The sequence below is a fragment of the Scatophagus argus genome, chromosome 9 (assembly GCF_020382885.2).
Source record: "Scatophagus argus isolate fScaArg1 chromosome 9, fScaArg1.pri, whole genome shotgun sequence".
Taxonomy (NCBI): domain Eukaryota; kingdom Metazoa; phylum Chordata; class Actinopteri; family Scatophagidae; genus Scatophagus; species Scatophagus argus.
The window spans coordinates 13,048,341-13,066,959 of record NC_058501.1 but is presented as its reverse complement, the minus strand read 5'-3'; the positions used below and the strand labels follow the sequence as shown (position 1 = coordinate 13,066,959).

The 18,619-nt window shown below is 38.5% G+C and overlaps 4 protein-coding genes across 4 annotated transcripts; 1 reads left to right on the top strand and 3 right to left on the bottom strand.

The window, feature by feature from the left end:
- Positions 1-891: 891 nt before the first annotated feature.
- Positions 892-6,094, bottom strand: LOC124064855 (serum paraoxonase/arylesterase 2-like). The gene is made up of 9 exons (XM_046399678.1): positions 5,917-6,094; positions 5,696-5,766; positions 5,568-5,623; positions 4,750-4,912; positions 3,022-3,148; positions 2,657-2,860; positions 2,487-2,568; positions 1,698-1,826; positions 892-1,569 (listed from the first exon to the last, which is right to left on the bottom strand). Exons 1-9 carry the CDS (start codon positions 5,991-5,993, stop codon positions 1,408-1,410), a joined length of 1,071 nt encoding a protein of 356 aa, XP_046255634.1. The 5' UTR covers positions 5,994-6,094; the 3' UTR covers positions 892-1,407.
- Positions 6,095-7,195: 1,101 nt separating this feature from the next.
- LOC124065052 (casein kinase II subunit alpha-like) lies at positions 7,196-13,746 on the bottom strand. Its single transcript, XM_046400076.1, has 15 exons — positions 13,595-13,746; positions 12,773-12,863; positions 12,296-12,372; positions 12,055-12,183; positions 11,847-11,958; positions 11,626-11,727; positions 11,477-11,527; positions 11,314-11,373; positions 11,108-11,191; positions 10,842-10,952; positions 10,611-10,712; positions 9,198-9,298; positions 8,959-9,107; positions 8,717-8,806; positions 7,196-8,044 (listed from the first exon to the last, which is right to left on the bottom strand). The coding sequence occupies exons 4-15, from the start codon at positions 12,153-12,155 to the stop codon at positions 7,929-7,931; spliced, it is 1,179 nt and encodes a 392-aa protein (XP_046256032.1). The 5' UTR covers positions 12,156-12,183; positions 12,296-12,372; positions 12,773-12,863; positions 13,595-13,746; the 3' UTR covers positions 7,196-7,928.
- A 223-nt stretch (positions 13,747-13,969) lies between these two features.
- LOC124065053 lies at positions 13,970-17,073 on the top strand. Its single transcript, XM_046400077.1, has 10 exons — positions 13,970-14,550; positions 14,682-14,737; positions 14,852-14,884; positions 15,033-15,080; positions 15,295-15,342; positions 15,468-15,518; positions 15,679-16,113; positions 16,202-16,240; positions 16,370-16,430; positions 16,625-17,073. Exons 1-9 carry the CDS (start codon positions 14,543-14,545, stop codon positions 16,417-16,419), a joined length of 768 nt encoding a protein of 255 aa, XP_046256033.1. The 5' UTR covers positions 13,970-14,542; the 3' UTR covers positions 16,420-16,430; positions 16,625-17,073.
- Positions 17,066-18,241, bottom strand: LOC124065054 (transmembrane immune signaling adaptor TYROBP). The gene is made up of 5 exons (XM_046400078.1): positions 18,043-18,241; positions 17,923-17,943; positions 17,680-17,823; positions 17,509-17,576; positions 17,066-17,401 (listed from the first exon to the last, which is right to left on the bottom strand). The coding sequence occupies exons 1-5, from the start codon at positions 18,077-18,079 to the stop codon at positions 17,345-17,347; spliced, it is 327 nt and encodes a 108-aa protein (XP_046256034.1). The 5' UTR covers positions 18,080-18,241; the 3' UTR covers positions 17,066-17,344.
- Between the last annotated feature and the right edge of the window lie 378 nt (positions 18,242-18,619).

Sequence of the window (18,619 nt, the reverse complement as noted above, 5' to 3'; positions counted from 1 at the left end):
GACACTTACTGTGTGTTAGCACACCTTAGAATAATACACACTATGTAGACAAAAGTATTGGAACCTCTGACCGTTACACCAACAGGGAATTTAATGACACTGCGTTGTAAATATACAAACAGCTTTGCAGCTATAAGTGCTTCAACACAAGATTTTGTGTTTCTGTTGGAATTTTAGCCCACTGATGCAGCAGAACATTTGTGAGGTCAGGCACTGATGTTGCACAAAAAGACCTGCCTCACAGTCCACCAGTTCACCCCAAAGGTGTTTGATGAAGTCGAGTTCTTCCACACCAAACTCATCCAGCCTTGTCTTTATGGAGTTTTGCTTTGTGCACTGGGCCACAGTCATGTTGGAATAGCAAAGATCTTTCCCAAACTGTTACCACAAAGCTGGAAGCTTAGCATTGACCAAAATGTCTTGGCATACTGAAGCATTAAGATTTGTAAGCGGTCCAACCCAACCACTAAAAATAGCTACATCCCAATACTTTTGTCTATATAGTATATTTGGGCCTAAAGGTGAAAAGAACCAACACATTAATACAACCTTACAACACTGCATACATTAAACCAATTTCTGGTAACAGCCTTCTTACTTGCTTTTTATTTTGGGAGAAAAAAAAAGAAACTAATGTAATTCTTCTAACATAATAACATCCACACACATCACACACATCTGATAGAATTCTTCCTGTTCTTTGGATCTCTAACTCTACTTCCTATTTTAAGTGTTGAGTTCAACTTGCCTTCCCTCAAAGCGCAGTGAAAAGCAGAGATGACGTGAGGTCGGATTCATATGCTGTCATTTTGTGTACTGTCATCTGTCTGGTGAGCCATTACATGACTTTTTTTGTGCACACTTGTTGAACCACAGGACAATCCACAGCAGTAGTGTGACTCATTTGTTTTTTTTATTTACGTTCAAATGCATGGAACAAATGAAATGTTTTTTGTTTTTTTCCCCAATTGAACTCAGCAATTAAAACACGTAAGACCATCCACCACACACATAAAGATTTCACATTTTCAGGTGACCAGTGGAAAATATTGTTTTCATGATACACAGCAAATAATTGCATGAACTTATTTCATAGTGGTTCAATCATCTGGGTAGTTCAGTGCCTTCTACGTCTGTCACCAATTCCAAATATCCTGTTGTACAGATGGTTTATTGCTATAAAATCAGGAAAACACACCCACCTGTAGCAAGAGGGTAGAGCATTTTTCTTAAGAGCCATAACATTCACAAAATCAAACCATCGTCTCCATCGTCGTCAAATCACCAGTCACCCTCTGACTGAGAGCCTTGCAATGAGCTAAATCTTGATTTCTTTTTCTTTAACTGAAATTTTGATGCATTTGTTTAGACTCTTCTGCCTCACGCCATACGTCAAAAAGACGTGGCCTACTTCAGGTCACAGCATATGGCTTTATGGAACACAGTCCCAATAAGCAACTTTCCCCCGTACGCAGCTGCCACAGAGGAGCCCATGATCACATGGCCATCGTCAGCATACACCTGAGTCACCACTGGCTGATCAGAGTGAATATTCTGGACGCGGATGACCTGAGGAAAACATGATCATGTGAAAAGAACGTTTTATAATGAGATGACTCAAAGCAAAACAGATTTTGTGTTAAGTCTGTTTTTGTAATGTTTACAATTTATTATCTGGCGAAAGCGAAAGGACAAACCTCCGATCCAGGTGGGTCATTGGGGTCAAACATCAAAAGCTTCCACCCATTAGGGTGACAGCCTAACCACAGGTCACCAGTTTCAGGGTCAACTTCAACGTTGTCACAGAGTGACCTCACAGCCACATTCTGTTGAGGTGTTATACACAAGATTATAATCATACATCCATCATTATAAAATACGATAAGCCTTTACTATGATGTCTTGGCTACCTTAAAATGACAACTGCAGCATTACCTGATTTTGTACTTACTTCCCTTATTTTTTTTAGCTTCAGTGTATATTGGTTTTGGAACATTTGAGTCACTCATACTAATTTTAAAATTGACATTAATGTAAAAACAATTAACATTATTGCTGTTTCAACATTTGTTGACTTCTAGCAGATTTGTATCAAGATGATATGATCATATTATGTTACTCAGTTCTTATGTTTAAATAAATTATTCACATAAATCTATCACTAAACAAAACACAAGTTACTGAAATCCATGCTTAAAGTGATGAATTTTTCCAAGTATAGTGGAACAAAGTTAATCAACAATCATCAACAAATCAACATTAAGTTATTCTGCATTTTAACTTGCATAAATTAGCCAAAGTGTCACATCAATCAATGTTACACACACTTGTATTGTGCAGTATATCATTTGGATACCAATGGCTAAAGTATAAAACATTTCATTATTAAAGCAGATAAAGCATACCATCGGTAGAAAAGCTTGCGTTTGAAATGTGCCGCGAGAAATCTGAGAACTCTCATATTGTTGATATTTTGAATTATTTACCTTCACAGAGACCAATGCATTGTCATCTTTCCGCTCCAGCACATGTACATTGTGGTCGAACAGATCTACTACATATATATGTCTATAAATGAGAAAGGATATCAAAATGAAGATGTTTAGACATTTGAAGTATAGATAAACATGTACACATCCCTGCGCATCATTCTTACCTTTTGTCTGGTGAGATGTTGATGCCATTTGCCATGTAATATCCCTCAGAGACCACTTTTACTTCCTCAGGACTGTAGTACACAACATTACACCAGGGCTGACCCAGAAGAAACTCCACAAAACCTTTAAGGAATGCATTCTTAAAGTAGTGGTCATTGGTTGCATAGAAGGAGTCAATTCCCACTGCAACAATATCGTTCACACTGCAAAGAGAAATCAGAATTGGAAAAATTACCATCATTATATGCAATAATTACATTATTAATGACAATATGTTATTGTATAAATATGCCTTAACATGAGATAGCTGTTGCAGACTGACTACATATCCCTATTCATTAAAGCTCAAGAACGGTTCATGTACCTGTGGAGAAGTTCATGTTTGATGGTTTTCAGATGCACCAGGGAGAAGCCATCCTCAATAAATTTGAACAGCTCTATTTGGCTTTTGTGTTCAGGGTGACTGACAACAAACAGGTATACTGTGTCATCTGATAAGGAACAAGAGAAACATTGTAAAAATACTGACGACCAACTCTGAGTGTATGTGTAACTGTGACAAACATGCATGACTAGAAATTGAAAAAATTTAATTATTAAAGTTACACTAAGTAAAGACACCACAATGAGAAAACACATGTGACCTGCTGGAGGTCTGCAGTATTTCTACACACATTTAAGTATTTTCTTTTCATTTCATCGTGCAGAAGAAGCTGAACTGAAAATGAAATTATTTTTAATTCCTGTTTCAGAATTTTTGTACAAATAAAACATGTGCAAAGTAACAAATTTCAAAGTCCACACCAAAGGGAGTTTGCTCTCCTACAGAAAACACTGCTCCTGAACTGCCCGACACACCTCGTCAATAGCCCAGCCTTTTGTTTCATTACTTATCTGCATCACTATGTAACACAGCACCAGCTCTAGATAGGAGACCAACTTCCACCCAGGTGACTGACGCACCCAACCTTCCTGCCTGATGTTGTTATATAAAGATATGGAAGGCAGAAGCCAAGCAGCCAGTTTCTCTGTTGTTGGCTGTTGAAAATGTCCCCAAACGACTGGAAATCTGTGTGTGCACTAAACGCTTCACTGCCCTGAGGATCAGTACAAAACTAAGGCCAAAGCAACATTACTCCACCGGAGGGCTTGGTCGAGGCCTGGCAATAGCACAAGATTGAAGATGGATTGATAGCAGATGTCTGTGACCTGATTTTAAACTTGGAGGCTATAAGTTTCAGTTGGAAGCTAAAAACACAGGAAGAGATGACCAGAAACACAGTGAGCAGTGCCTGTTAAGGCCTGCGTGGCTGACCAATTGGAGCAGGCCGGGCTTCTCCAAAGAATGGCCTTAAAGGTATAATATGCAGCATTTTCCATAAAACAACATGTAGACTCACACAGAAATAATTACTCTCAATCATCCGTTATAGCAATAAACAAAAACCCTGTGCTTTGTTGCGTTTGGGATATTTAGTGACCAGGTTACATCACAGTCTCCACCTCTCTCCTCTGCAGTTACTCTGTTATGGATGTATGAAAAGTTGCATGTCCGTGTGTCTGTTTGACCAGGCTGAGCCGCGGGCCAAACAGAGGCTGTATACTCACAAAATCCAGAGGGTTGTGCAAAGGTGTGGCCATATAAATATTTGTGTTTCGCAACAAAACCAGTGTGAAGCAATCAATAGACAACTCACTGCTTTATTCTCACTAATGCCGCTGCCTCTCTTCATTCACTCATTAATGTCTCACCTGTTGAGCTGGCAATGAGGGACCAACTTTGAATGGTGTGTTTAGAAACAACAATCACCACATCCTGCTTATTATGCATTTAAGATGGACTGAGTTAAATGTATTTTTTAAACAATAAAGCCTGTGAACCTATTCTGGTAAACACCTAAAATAAAAGCATGAACCTGAAAATAAGCCCCTTTCAATCTGTCCTACTAATGTATATCTGTATTTAATGTACATATCAATATAAATGTTGATAGACCTGGACCAATCTGAAACATGTATCAGAAAACCACCAGACGAGGGTTTTGTCCTTTAACTTTTGTGACAACCCAACTTCGGTGATAAGCGCTTTTACCACTTGGATCGGTGTAAACACTGATGCCATGTGGGTTGAATGATTCCAGGTCAAAGTTTCTTGGCATGCGCAGCTCCACAGGCTTCTTCCGAGGATCTTGCATGTCAAGGGAGAAGATCTTTCCTGTCGCATCTGAGGGTGGCATTCCAGGATAATTCAGACCCTTGATATTATGATCAACAGATGATCAGGCATTAGATCACATCTAGCAGCTAGAGTTATAAGAGTTTTGCTTTCTTTCTCCACGGTTAAAGACATGCCGACCAGTTACAGGGTGGATCAGAAATGTTTTTTCTAATATTTGGAGATGATCAGAGGGATTAAAAAAATGTGAATTTGAGGATATTTTAAAACATATAATTTAAAGTGGATTAACTTCACACAGAAAAAAATCCTAAAAATGGTTGTTCTCAGTCTCAAATATTAGGATTTCCTCCAGTTTTCTGTTTAATGTCATTATAAATTATATAACTTTGCAATATAACCTCGGACACTGAGAAACTGGGAAGGACATTTTATACGCAAAACGGTTAATCGATTAAAAAACCGCCAGCTTAAGCAACAACAAATAAAATCATTTGTTTCAGCACTAATCAATAAGGATTATTTCAAAAAGACAAGCTTTATATTTTCTGTTTTCATTATAGTAAATGCTAGGCCACACAGATTGAAGGCAGTGATTGAAATGCTGAACAGGTAGGACAGATAGAAGAGATTAAGGCCATAAGGCTGGAAAAGCTCACTTTTGTTTTCTGTTAGTGCCCTGAGTTTGTTCAAGTCTACATTTGGCTGTTTTTCAACTCAAGCGGGCTACTTACAGTGCTGATAAAGGCAAGTCCGCTTCCAAGGATCGTTATATCTTCCGAACCATAATCTGAAAGTACGACAGTTGCAAACTTAATGTTCATATAGTGTTTTTGCTGTATTTTCTTTTCGCGTTACTTACCCAGATTCTTCAGTGTCACACAGTTCGGCAGATGCTTCTGAACCAGTTCATTTGAGGCGAGGGCTCGTCTCCTGCAATGTTGTCCACAGAGGTATTACATTAGGTCAGGCGGGCATAACACAACTTTCTTCCCCAGCAGAAAACAAACAAACAAACTGAGCAACAAACGCCGAAACATATCCGCAACGTTTCAACCTGAATGGAGTTGTTTTCTATTTTACCTTAAGCTGACAATCCTCTCTCCCAACAGCGCCGAGAGGGCAGCTATTATAATCGAGATGAGGGCTAACTTTCCCATTTTACAGAACCAAAACAGGCTGGTTTGCAAACAGCTAACTGCCCGAGCGCCGCTGCAGAGGAGTGCCTTAGCAGGCGCGACTAATGCTGCCTTCAACACTATCGGGAATATGAAGCAATCTGTCCGTAAGCTTTACTGATAAACGCTACCATGTTTTATGTGCATTGCAGTATTTCACTATAAAACATGCAAATTCTTTCAATTACATACAATTATAACTTGCAGTTTACACGTTGACATTTGACATGATTAATGCCCCTTATAACTGCCCTTGTTTGTTAAGTTTCTTAAGTTTTCTAGTGTCTTGAAATCCCATACGGGATGGGGGCTTCTTAATGTTAACTGAAAAATAAATCAGGCTACTTAATTGCTATCTTGCATCTTATAAAATACGAAACTTGTTATAATAGGCTCACCGAAAGCACTTGTTTTTCAGCGTGATTGATTTTCCACATATGAGAAGCACATGAACGCACCATGATTCCGAACGGTTGAGTGCGTAGATATGGGTTGGAGTCCCTCCATCTGGAGCCAAATGCTACATTTTCAGGTATTTGCAGAAAAGTTGTGCAGTCTTTGGACTGCTCTGGATACTGATTTTTAACGTGTTTTAATCCAGTTTTGATGTGATTGCTATATCCAGCACGGGATTAGTCCTTGCAGGACAGTAGCAGCACTATCCCTGTGCATGAACAGATGCTGTAAATGTAATTGTATTTTGCATGTGCAGGCTTGTATGTTAACTTTTTGACCATATGTTCGTCTGCATATGTAAAGGCAGGAGTCATCTGTGTGTAAAATTACAACCTTTGTTAAACCAATTTAGCTTTGGCATTGCTTGGTTTATGGTAGCCTTTTTGTTTTCTTTTTTGTTCAACAAAGGACCTGCTGTGAATGTGGTTCACTTCTATTCACACATTCAGCTTTAATCATGTAAAGCTCTCTAGAAGTTACTGCACGTACACATTTGATGCCTCCACAGTACAAAAGAAAATGGTATTGAACGACTTTGGATATATGCTCTGCACTCACATTGTTCAAGCTCACCAAAATAAAAGATGTGGATGCACAAACTCAGAGCTTAAATAGCTGGGGAATCCATCCTGAAGAACTGTCTTGCTGACTACACTGCTCTGCTTTTAAGTCACTCATACTGCTAATGCAACAGAGGGTATACTCAATAACATGTAGTTCCTGGAAAACCCTGTTTAAATTGTTTATTTTTGAAGTTGTTTTTGTAGGTGATGACTCCTCCCAACATAAAACAGAAAGTTACAAAATCGTCTATGTAATCAAAATCATGTGTAAGAGACTTCATAAAAAACAAACATGAACACATACATACACATATAGAAGTGAAAGTAACATAAGATTGGCAAACTATTGACCCTGTGATACTCAGCAATGGGTGCATGCAACCTGACAGTAACTGTAGAATATCTACAAAAGTCCAATTAAAGAATTATAGCATCTAACAACTTCAAAACACCAACAACTCCTGCACATTACATTGTGTGCAACCAGCCAGCACTGTTAGGTGGGGCACACCAGATTCCTGACTCTGTTTTGTGAAGTCGTGTAAAGGTTCACAGTGTAATACAGCACGATCCCCATCAAACAGTTTCAAGCAAGACTGTATATTTGGAACATACAAAATAAATTTTATTATCCATTCTCTTCATGTCTACATCTTATTAGAATTTCTAGACAATGGCATTGTCAACACACCCAAATTAATTCTAATAATCCTGACAGGTGCAACAATACATTTCTGTCAAGTCCAGGTGTCAAAATACAACTGAATGTGAAAAGCAATTTTTAAATCTTCTTCTTTGTTATTTTCAACATAAAAAGGGTAGCCATGGCCCTGGGCCGCAGTGAGAGCTAGGCAGGACATGGCCATGAGCACACATAAACACAGGTGAGGAAGTGGCTTCAGGGTTGAGCCCCGGTGGCTGCAGGGACTTGCGTGGCCAGAGTGTTGGGAGCAGAGATGACGGGTGATCCAGCAATGTTAGCCAGTGGCTGCGAGGAGGACATTGAGGTGATGCCTAAGGAGGACAGGCAGGCTCGTTACTCATATTTACATGCCATCGCAATCTCAGATCTACTTATAATTTTGATGGCAGCCAAAGAAACACTCAGAGTGTGTTACAGCCTTCTTTTCAGCCGGTCCTTTTACAGTCTGACAGTTTCCTTGGCTGCAAATAAAGTACAGTCTCTTAAGGTTATTCAAAATATCCAAATATACCTTTTCAATACCACATGTGAAACAATACAATATCCACATCTGATAAAATCTAAAGTACGAAAGCTATAAAAAAAACAGACAAAATCAGATTTTCAACCCATGACTGCAGACATTGTAATATTATTACAGATGTGTTTGTATGGGTTCTGGGACTTCCTGTACCACCACTGTGCTGTTAATTAAAGTAAAAAGTTATCTCATTTTGTGAGCCTCAAACTTTTTCCTTGGGCACTAGTCCTATCTTTTTGTTACACTAGTATTGTACCAAAATCTAAAATTCTGGTATCATGACAATCTGATTATTGCTAATTAGAATCCCCTCAAAAAACAGATTTAACTTTATGTGGAGCCTTCCATAATCCAACTTTTACTTAGGCTGCAAATAAGAGAGCGATAGATCAGATTATGAGCAGAACTTCTAAAAATGTGGACTATTCCTTTAGCCAGGGCTATTAATTCTTTCATTACATACCTGCCATCATACTTGAGGAGCTGACTGGTGTGGAGCTGGCAGCCATTCCTCCAGGAGTGGCCCCTCTTCCCTGATCTTTAACGATGGGATCTGACGACAACGGTGGATTTGAGCAATGGACCAAAGTACACGTTTTAACATATAAACACTGCACACAAATTCTTGTCGGAGGGTGTTCACTCAAACAATAAGTGATGCAGACAAGGTGCTATAAAGAAAAAATGGCAGGACAACAAACTTACAGAAGTAGGGATGATCCATGGCCTCTCTGGCCGTGAGGCGGGCTTGATGGTCATAGCGCAGCAGTTTGTCCAGGAAGTCTAGAGCCTCTGTGCTGACCAGGTGCTGGTTCTCACTGTGCACAAACCTCTCCCACCTTTTGCGGGAGTGTCTAGAGAACACAGCAGGGATCGAGCATTAATGTGAGGTATTCATTAGCCAAAACCGCTTTCGAAAGATTCAAATGGCCATAACCTTTTACCTTCCGAGAATGTCATTGAACCGTGGATCCAATTCAATGTTGTACTTGTCAATGTAGTCGTACAGGTCCTCTGTGCCGAGTACTTTCGCAATTCGCACAAGCTGCAAGGTATAAGGAACATAATTAAACCACTGAAAGTGAAGTCTTTTTTTTACTGAAGGGTAACACGGGCCTTTCTAGTGCAAATGATAGTGTTACAGTCAGTTACATAGTGGTCTGTATGGAGGGAATACACTGTCAATAAGGAGGCAAGTCTAACGCTGTAGGAACGTACATCTTGTTAAATTAATAATGTTCTGTTAAATATCTGTATGGTTTGAAAAGATTTTATAAAATACCTAACTGAACTAGAGGATATCCATCTAATTGGTAGACTTCATTGCCAAAACATTACTTGCCCAATTACTAAATTACAATCTCTGAGCAGTGTGGAAGTTGCACTAGATGAATGCTTAAAAAAAAATAACATTTTAAATCATCACTTTCTATTGTGCACCATTAGAAATGAAACATCCTCTGAACTGTACTTTAAACAGGCTTAAAGAAACACAAGCTCAAGTGAGTCAAAAAATTCATTGTTACAACGTAGACGCACACAACACAAACAACACCATCCATGGGAGTAACATGTTATGACTTGTGTCCACTTGTACAGTCCTGTACTCGTCTTTTATCCCCCTTTTGTTTTACATTCAGTGCAGCAACAGCAAAAGTTCCAAGGCAACTATGAGAAAGACACAGCATCCCAGGTGCCCCAGCAGAACTGCTACGTGGCCAACTATTTAGGGTTATTAGAAGAATGTGGTTTCGCTGTTAAACTGACAATACCATGTATTGGGGCTGAATAGGTTTCCAGTTTTGGCGGTCCAGTGTTCAAGCTTAAACTGGTTTGATGTGAATGTGAAGAGAGAGACGGAGAGAGCCAACAGCATGCTGCTAGTTAGCAGGGGCCGATTAGCTCAGCACAACGAGAGAGAAGAACACTCATCAGTAATAAGTTGGTGCAGATAATGCTGTCTGTTACACACAATACTTATATTACCATATAGTAAGTACAAAGCCTTGTTTTGATCCACAACCATATGTCCTGCTGAAGTCACTGCATCCCATTGTTAATACATACTCAACTATTCCTGCATGTTTCAAATTAAAAGCCCTCTAGTAGTTTCCTAACAAGGCTTTTATTGTCACAGTTGTCAAGATGAATTGAGGCACCACGACACTCTTTTCACAGACTCCCATTATGAGTCACTTGAGAGCAGCTGAGTTACGTTTGAGACCCAATCTGATATTTGCCTTAATGTGAAAACGGTCAAACCCAGACACAACCCTGTTAAGACAACAGGTTTGCGACTAGATACACAAAAGACTTCATTAAAAATACATTAAAAGACTTGATTTGACTCTTCATACCTGATCATAGTTGTCATGACCGTGAAAGAAAGGTTCCTTTCTGAAGATCATGCTGGCAAGCATGCAACCCAAACTCCACATGTCCAAGCTGTAGTCATACATCTATAAATGATAGAGATGAACAAATAAAATTAAATTTCACTTATTTAACAATGAAAATCCCATGTGCCATTTTAACCAACTCGTGTAAATGAGGCATGACAAACCTAAGGAAGATTTCGGGAGCCTTACCTGGTAGTCTACCAGCAGTTCAGGTCCTTTGAAGTACCTGGATGCCACTCTCACGTTGTATTCCTGGTTTGGGTGGTAGAACTCTGCCAAACCCCAATCAATTAAGCGGAGCTGAAGGTAAAAGGAAAAAAATGAGTTGAGTATTTATAAAGATGCGTCAATTAAGTAGGGGTGAAGGTTTAATAAAAAAAGGTGAGTGTATGTTTTTTTAAAAATTAGATTAGCCGGTGTCACATGAGGAAAATGGTTAGCATATGAGACAATACCTTTCTGTGTTCGTGATCAATCATTACATTGTGTGGCTTGACGTCTCTGTGCATAATTCCCATACTGTGGCAATAATCCAGAGCCTAACAGTCAAAGAGGGGAATTTAAAATAAGATATTCAGAGACAGGGTGACAGCTTGATATAACCATTTAAGAGCTTAAAATAGAGCGCAGCAAATTGAGTGTACTAAAAGCTGTTTCTTACCTTTAAGATTTCATACATGTAGAACCGTATGTCAAAGTCAGATAGGGTTTGATACAATTGCTGTAAATAAATAAATAAATAAATAAATCAGTTTGCACAAATTTGAGAGGGGGAAAAAATATTTTGTATTACTATTATAAGTCAAAAAAGCTTGGATCTTTACCTTGAAGTCTGTGTTGTTCACATGTTCAAAGACCAGAGCTGGGGTTCGGGACTAAAAGAAAAACAAATGCGTTGACGCAGGAAATCTTGCACATACATAAGCCCCAAAATGTTACAGTGCAACAAAAAAAAAAATTAGATCAAACTTACCACAGGATCCTTGACGATATCTAACAGTGAGATGATATTTGGGCCACCCCTTAGATTTTCCAGGATCTTTATTTCTCTCTTGATTTTCTTTTTCTTCACAGGCTGTGAACAGAGATGGTCTTGTGAGGTACATGAAATCTCCACTGAAGCAATACAATTACGGCTATACTTTACTGAAAGACATATAAAATAAGAGGAGAGCAAAGTGATTATAGCCATACCTTCAGTATTTTGACAACCACTTTTTCATTGTTTGTGATGTTTATGGCTTCAAACACTTCACTATATTTGCCTCTCCCCAGTTTTCTGACTAGCTGATAGTCGTCTTGGTTCCTTAAAAACAAACAAACAAAAAAAAAAAGGCACAGTGAACAACCCTGAGACCCAACAAAGCAAAACAAGACATGAACAACTAATTCGCCAACTTACCCCCATTCAACAACATGGGACTCATAGTCCCAATATTCCCGAGGTCTCTGTGTGTTTACATCAGGGTAAACTCGAGAACGGCTTGGGACAGGGCCAGACATATTCTACACAGGATCTTCTCTAAGTCTCCTGAAACAAAACAAGCAATATCAGAAAATTCAGTTACTTCATTTCAAATCACAGCACAGTGTGTGCACTTCAGGTTATAAAAACAAAAACAAGTAAAATAGCAGTACAATACCTGGGAGTTTCCCTCCAGGATGATGGTTATCGATGAATCGGAACTGGAGCAGCTGAGATGCCTTTATGATAAGGAAGCTACATGGGCATATAAATACAAAAGAAACAGTTAATCTACTACAGTGCAGTCATTCAACTTAGTTTGGCACCACATGCAGAACCGACAAATGTTGAGAAAATTTTAAGAGATATTTTAACTCCAAAATGTTTCCTTACTGCTTCACAAGACATTGATCTGAATAAATTCAAATGTAAATTCAAATGTTTCTCACGTGCTACAGGAAGTCAGCAAAATGCCAACTTAAAAAGGTGAAATAGCAGCATGACATTACTTAACAGATATATATATATATATATATATATATATATATATATAAAAAAAAGAAAGAAAAAAAAAGGAAAAAAAAACCCTCCTCAAGCTAAATTATTGGTGCATGTCTAAAGTGTCTAAATATGGTGGCGTGTGTGATATAGCAACCTGAATGCTAAATGGGGGCATCCAACCAGTCTAATCAGGAGGTACAGGGTTCAATACAGTCATCACTGGGGCTACAACAAGGCTGTATCTCCTGTTAAAAAAGGGCAGATAAGTTGGCTGATTAAAAATCAACGCTATCAATTAAGCAAACACGAATAAACTATGCGACATAACGTATGCCAGCTACTACTACAACATGGATATAATAAATTCATACTTTAATGAAAAGCATCAAACCGACAAATTTCTTCTAGTACAAAACCCTATTTCAGTTATAGACAGTTTGCCCGCTTAATACTTAAATGAAAAGGTGAGTGTACGTTCAAACGCTCTGAGGCCCAAAGCCTGCATAAGTGCAGTGAAGCTAACAGCGAGCTATCAGGCAAACCGGGAAGCTGGTTGCTGGCTGCTATCTGGTTAGCATTAGCTCGACAACAGCAGAGGGAAAAGCCGGTTGGAAAGTCACAACCAGCTCTTGGCCACGTTATAAGATTGAAATAGTAATAAATCAATAGTCCGAGTCCACCGTAAAAAGAAAAACATTCTAGTGGCCACTAATACTGTGGAGCTGGACAAAAAGCTTCGAAAAAGATATTTCCTAAAGCTAAAAAGTGCTAAGCTAGCAGGCTAGGGAGTGAATAGCCTGCTGGCTGGCGAGGCATACTAACTGACAACGCCTTGAAAAAACATCCTACAAACACTGTAATCGAGCAGTAGAATGTCACCGCGATTGTGTTACTTGTTACCAGCTTCCCTTCGCATATAAAACACTCATCAACAGTTCCAAACCTCCGACGATTTGTGGTTAAATAACACGATTACCTCTCAGCGTTGCTGGGACGTCAATATGGCGATGCTTGGGATCAAGAGCTTAGAGCGAACAGCCTTCCCCGCAGAGGGCGCTCTCCCTTTTCTTTTCCATGAGGTTGATTGAATCTCCCTCTGGCACCAACAGGTCTGACAGAAGCAGAAACTTTTATTTACGTGTGTCCGTATATTCAGTCGCAACCACCAAGTTTTGTTAAGTATATAATATATTTGTTCGTAATAGTGGGTATAAAGCTATCCTAAATTCATTGTTCATTTCCTCGAGTAATAGACACGTTTGACCACTACAGACCCTGATATAATCTCTATAATCAGTGGGCCTACATAATTCAAAATTTTATATGTCTAATAGTAGGGACAAGACAGGAACAAACATGAGATTGTAATTCAAATAGTTTCACAACTCATCACTCAATTACTGGATTCTTCTGCTCACCATTTCAGGACATTTTCATACTCAGTGGGGCCTTTTTTAAAAAGGGTTTTTGTTTAAACAAAATGTAGGGCCCACTGGGTAAATAGGCAATGGTGAAATAGTGATAGAAAACAATACATGTTCTGTGGTATCATTTAAGCCAGGGGCATTTTCCTGGACTAAACCAACTACCTGTAATCAATGCAAAATAGAGAGAAAGACTATTCCTTTATGTGAATCTGAATGATGATAACATGTGTTTTTGTCCTAAACTGATCTAATGAATAGGCTCTTGTAATCTTATCCTGTAGCCTAATTGTTGTGCTGCTACCTGCAAGTCATGCACTGTTCAACACACATAAATAGTCTTTGACAGCAACACGATCTGATACATTTGGTCAGAATCTGTAATTAACAAGGGCAAGACCCACTAAAGGTGAAATATCAGGATCAAGCAGCAGTATATAAAAGCCTAACAGCACTCCTGCTGACCAACAGCAGACACATCTGGAGGACCAAAGTCAACAATGAAGCTGTAAGTTTTTAGATTTTGTCTATTTATCTTTTCAGATTTCTGTTATTGAAATGTATTTTTCTTTGCCTTCTGCTGATGAATGATGCTACAAAAATTGAGTACAAGAATAAAAGTAGTTTTATTTGTTTCAGCTTCACATGTTGTCTGTTTCTTCTGTTTGGCGTGGTGATAACAGCCCCGCTCAGAGGTAAACCAACCCGAAGAGTTGTTGTTTTCAGCTTACTTAACTATTGCAATGAATATTTAAGATCAATTAAATATGACAATAAGGATTTCTTTCTTTTTTTTCTTTCTTTTCAAGTCAGGAGAGAAAATGTGTTAAACTTCCTAAATGGTGAGATTATTAATGTAATTTCCACATGTCATTTTATGTTTTCTTAATGCAAGATAGTCTTTGTACTGTGTTTTGAAGTCATTCTGAATCAGCTTAGTTCGCTATTATTATCTTTTGTCACATAATTTGTTCATTATTATTGTTATAGATGCACTGGGTACAACTACAGAGAAAACCATTACTACAACTATAAAAGGTCTGTGATTCACAATCTAACATCAGCAGCACTGAGATGTATTCAGTTTTGAAAGAGGAAGGCTCCTTATTGACAGCTCACATCACCAGATCCTCAGAGTACTTTTTGTTCCCCATTGATATAAACATGGTATCCAAAGCCCACAAACAAGACATTTTATGATCATTATCATATACAATCACCTCACCTCATCACCATTTTCTCACATCTGCAGCATACAGACATCCTCCAAGCAAACTGCTGAGTGAACAAGATTCTGAAGGTACATCTTTGTGTTTTTTTTTTCCTTTAGAAAGAATTAAGTACAGAGTAGTAACATATTTTGAACTGAACTCGTGCCATACAGATTTATGATGCTTTTTAAAAAGCAAAAAAAAATGTTTACAGATATATCTGAGGCAAAATCTACAGAGGATTTGGACACCAATGGATTTACAGGTATGCGGCCTTCATTTTATGTAAAGTGTGAAACTTCACATAAATAAAACTTTCTCGACATGCAGAGGGGCAGTACCTTAAACACAAGATAAAACTAGCTTCCCAAATAGCGCAGACAACATATTGATGCAGATGTTACAATAATTTGTATTTGTTTAAGACCCTGACAGCCATGAGACCATAATTCCTAAAGATATGGAAAAAGATAAATCCCCATCGCTGAGGAAAACAGACAATAAGAGGCCGATGGACATGAGCAGTCAGCTGTTTCAGGACCAGGGGAGCAGAGAGTACAGAGGGCCACACAGGGAACACCAAGCAAGCAAAGAGAGGATTGATCTTAACAGTGAGGAAGGAGTGGCAGTGGATGCTCAGAAAGCTGAACATTCGCCTGGAAAACAAGTCATCCGTTCAAGCAGAGACCAAGCCGATGACAGTGCTGGTCTCGACCTGATTCTCCAAAGAAAGGCAACACCAGGAAGAGTTAATGAGTTAAATGGTATGTTGGCCCCAGGCCGAAGCAGAGAGCTGCTGGATTGGGATAGTTTGGAGAACAACAATGGCAGGCCTGCTCCACAAGATGTAGACTATGATGGTAAGACTCTATATGTAAAACAACATTTTTCCAACAATAGCTGCCTGGGCAATTAAAGGCCAAACTATTGATTTTAATATTCCCACAGACACCAGAGAATTTATCAGCTCTGAAACTTATCCAGCAGGTGAGAATTGTTTTTCCCTCTGCTAGTGAATATGGTAGTGATGTTGTTTGATTACCACTGCATACAGTGACTCTTTTACTTAGCCATATACATAATTTCTTGTAATATTCTTTCTCATATATACTTCAGCCCCTCCAGAGCACATGTCTGTTCCAGCCAAGTGCCGAGCCTCCTGTTGATCGTGCCGAAGGTCTGTTTCCTCTGCATTTGAATCAGGCAAATGTTTTCATGTTATTATGTATACCACATAACATACATTTAAATTAGTTACATCCCATCCTCATCTAATCAGAGAATCTAATTAGTTTCCTAGATCTGGCTTTGTTAATCATCTGTTGTGAATGTAATGCTGAATAGCAACTGTTTTTTTCCTCTCTTTTTCAGATTCTTTTCTTTCCTCATAATGAGTCAGGGGCCGCCATCTGTTGAGTCATATGATGCAGACAGGCTTTTTCCAAATACAGCTGCTTCTGGGAGTTTTTCATCCAAATTTAGATTTTTTTTTTCTTTTTTTTCACATGGGTTTTGTGTTACGTGATTGTATGAATAAATCTGAGAAATAAAGAGACAATTTAAGGCTTACTCATAACTCATACTGATTAGACAGACCAAGCTGCCATTTGATATTTGGCAAAAAGATTGTCCCAATTATTATTTTGTATTTTAATATTATTATTATTTTTTTTTTAGAAAATCTTTTTTTGATGATTTAGAGCAGAATCTATCTGAGGCAGGCTTTTTTATCTCTTTGAATATTCATGGTTGTATCGTGAAAATGTCCTCTCTTGAAATATAAATCCAGAAAGAAATAAAAAGCAAAGAAGGCATTGTTTTCATTTCCATGGTTTTAAAATATAATTTGATTCATAATTATTTAGGACTAGTTACAAATACACATACAAAGGCATATTTTAAGACATTTGAAAATAAACAAGATGTGATACCGTATCATATTCAAACACAGTATTAATGAATAAAATACAAATCATTTACATGCAAAATACATACACTGTATACTTTATGTTATTACCTACATGGTTTGTGGTTCTTATTTCTTGAGAAAATAATTACAGACATTGCTGGGGTTTTTGTAGTTCGATTGTTTCATTTCCTAAAGTGTCGAAGTTCGCTGTACACATCTGATTGGACTCCATGTAACTCCTACAAAAAAAAAAATAGTCAAACCAATTCATCATGTAAACACAAATCCTGTGTAAATATAAACAGAAACCATTTTCATATTGATTGTCTCTGAGGGCTCATTTTACCTGGTATGGAGATTCTGTGACCTCTGTTGCTATTTTCTTTGATATTGATGGTTGCAGATTTCTTTTACCTGTTAAAAAAAGTGTTAAAAAGTGTAAATCCCACCGGCCAAATGACCGTTCAACATAGGCTACTCACAAATAAGCAGTAATACACATAAGGTTAGTGCTCACCATCATGAGAGTTCCAGTTCCTCTGTCTCTTGTGGTGAGTTGCAAAACAGAACACAGAAATAGTGATGAAGATGGTCAAGATGATATCAGAGGCAATAATGCCAATTACGGACCCCATGTTTATTGTGTAACAAGAACCACATTCTGTGAAAGAAAGAGAACAGGTTGTAAAACAAAAACAAAACACATAAAATCATATGCCAGAATCCCACAGGAGCAGTAGGTCCAGGAAAGCCTACATACCTTGCTGACCTTCTGCAGATCCTGAAAGACAAAGAGTTTGTAAAATGTCAGATAAAAGCAAAATTTAAGGTATCATCCTCGCTCACTGTCAAAACACATAACACATATAACACCACTCACCAAACAACGAACCCACAATACAAAGAGCGTCAGACATCTTCTAGATGTTGCTTTCTGGTAAAGGAGGAAATACGAAACAGAGGAGAGGGTAGCTTGTCCTTTTGTTCTCTGTCAAATGGCTGTGTTGTGCTAATCCACAGACAAAGATGTGTCCTCAGATGACACTGGTGCGTGAGGGCTATCAGCATCTGACTTTGTTAGGGGGAGCGGGAGGAAGGAGTCCACCGAGAGAAGAGGAAGCTGCTGTTTCTGTTTCTGTGAAGGCTGCTGGTCACATGTAAACATATTCTGTCACATTTGATCATCGGGATTCAGGCCCTCTTTTTTACTTTTTCACATGACATTCATTGTTCAAGTTATCTTGTCCAAGTGATGCCAAGATAAAAAGCTGTAATAAGGTCAGTTATATGTTTCTGTGAAACATGCGATTCTATCTTCAAAAAGAGCATTTCCTCATGACCTGTGGTTTAGCACAGGCGGATGGCCGCAGTTACTGCTGCCTAGTCTGTGGGCATTCGTTACCACAGGTTTATCTCTAATGATGCTGTACTCTCAGTGAAATGAAAGCAAAATTTCA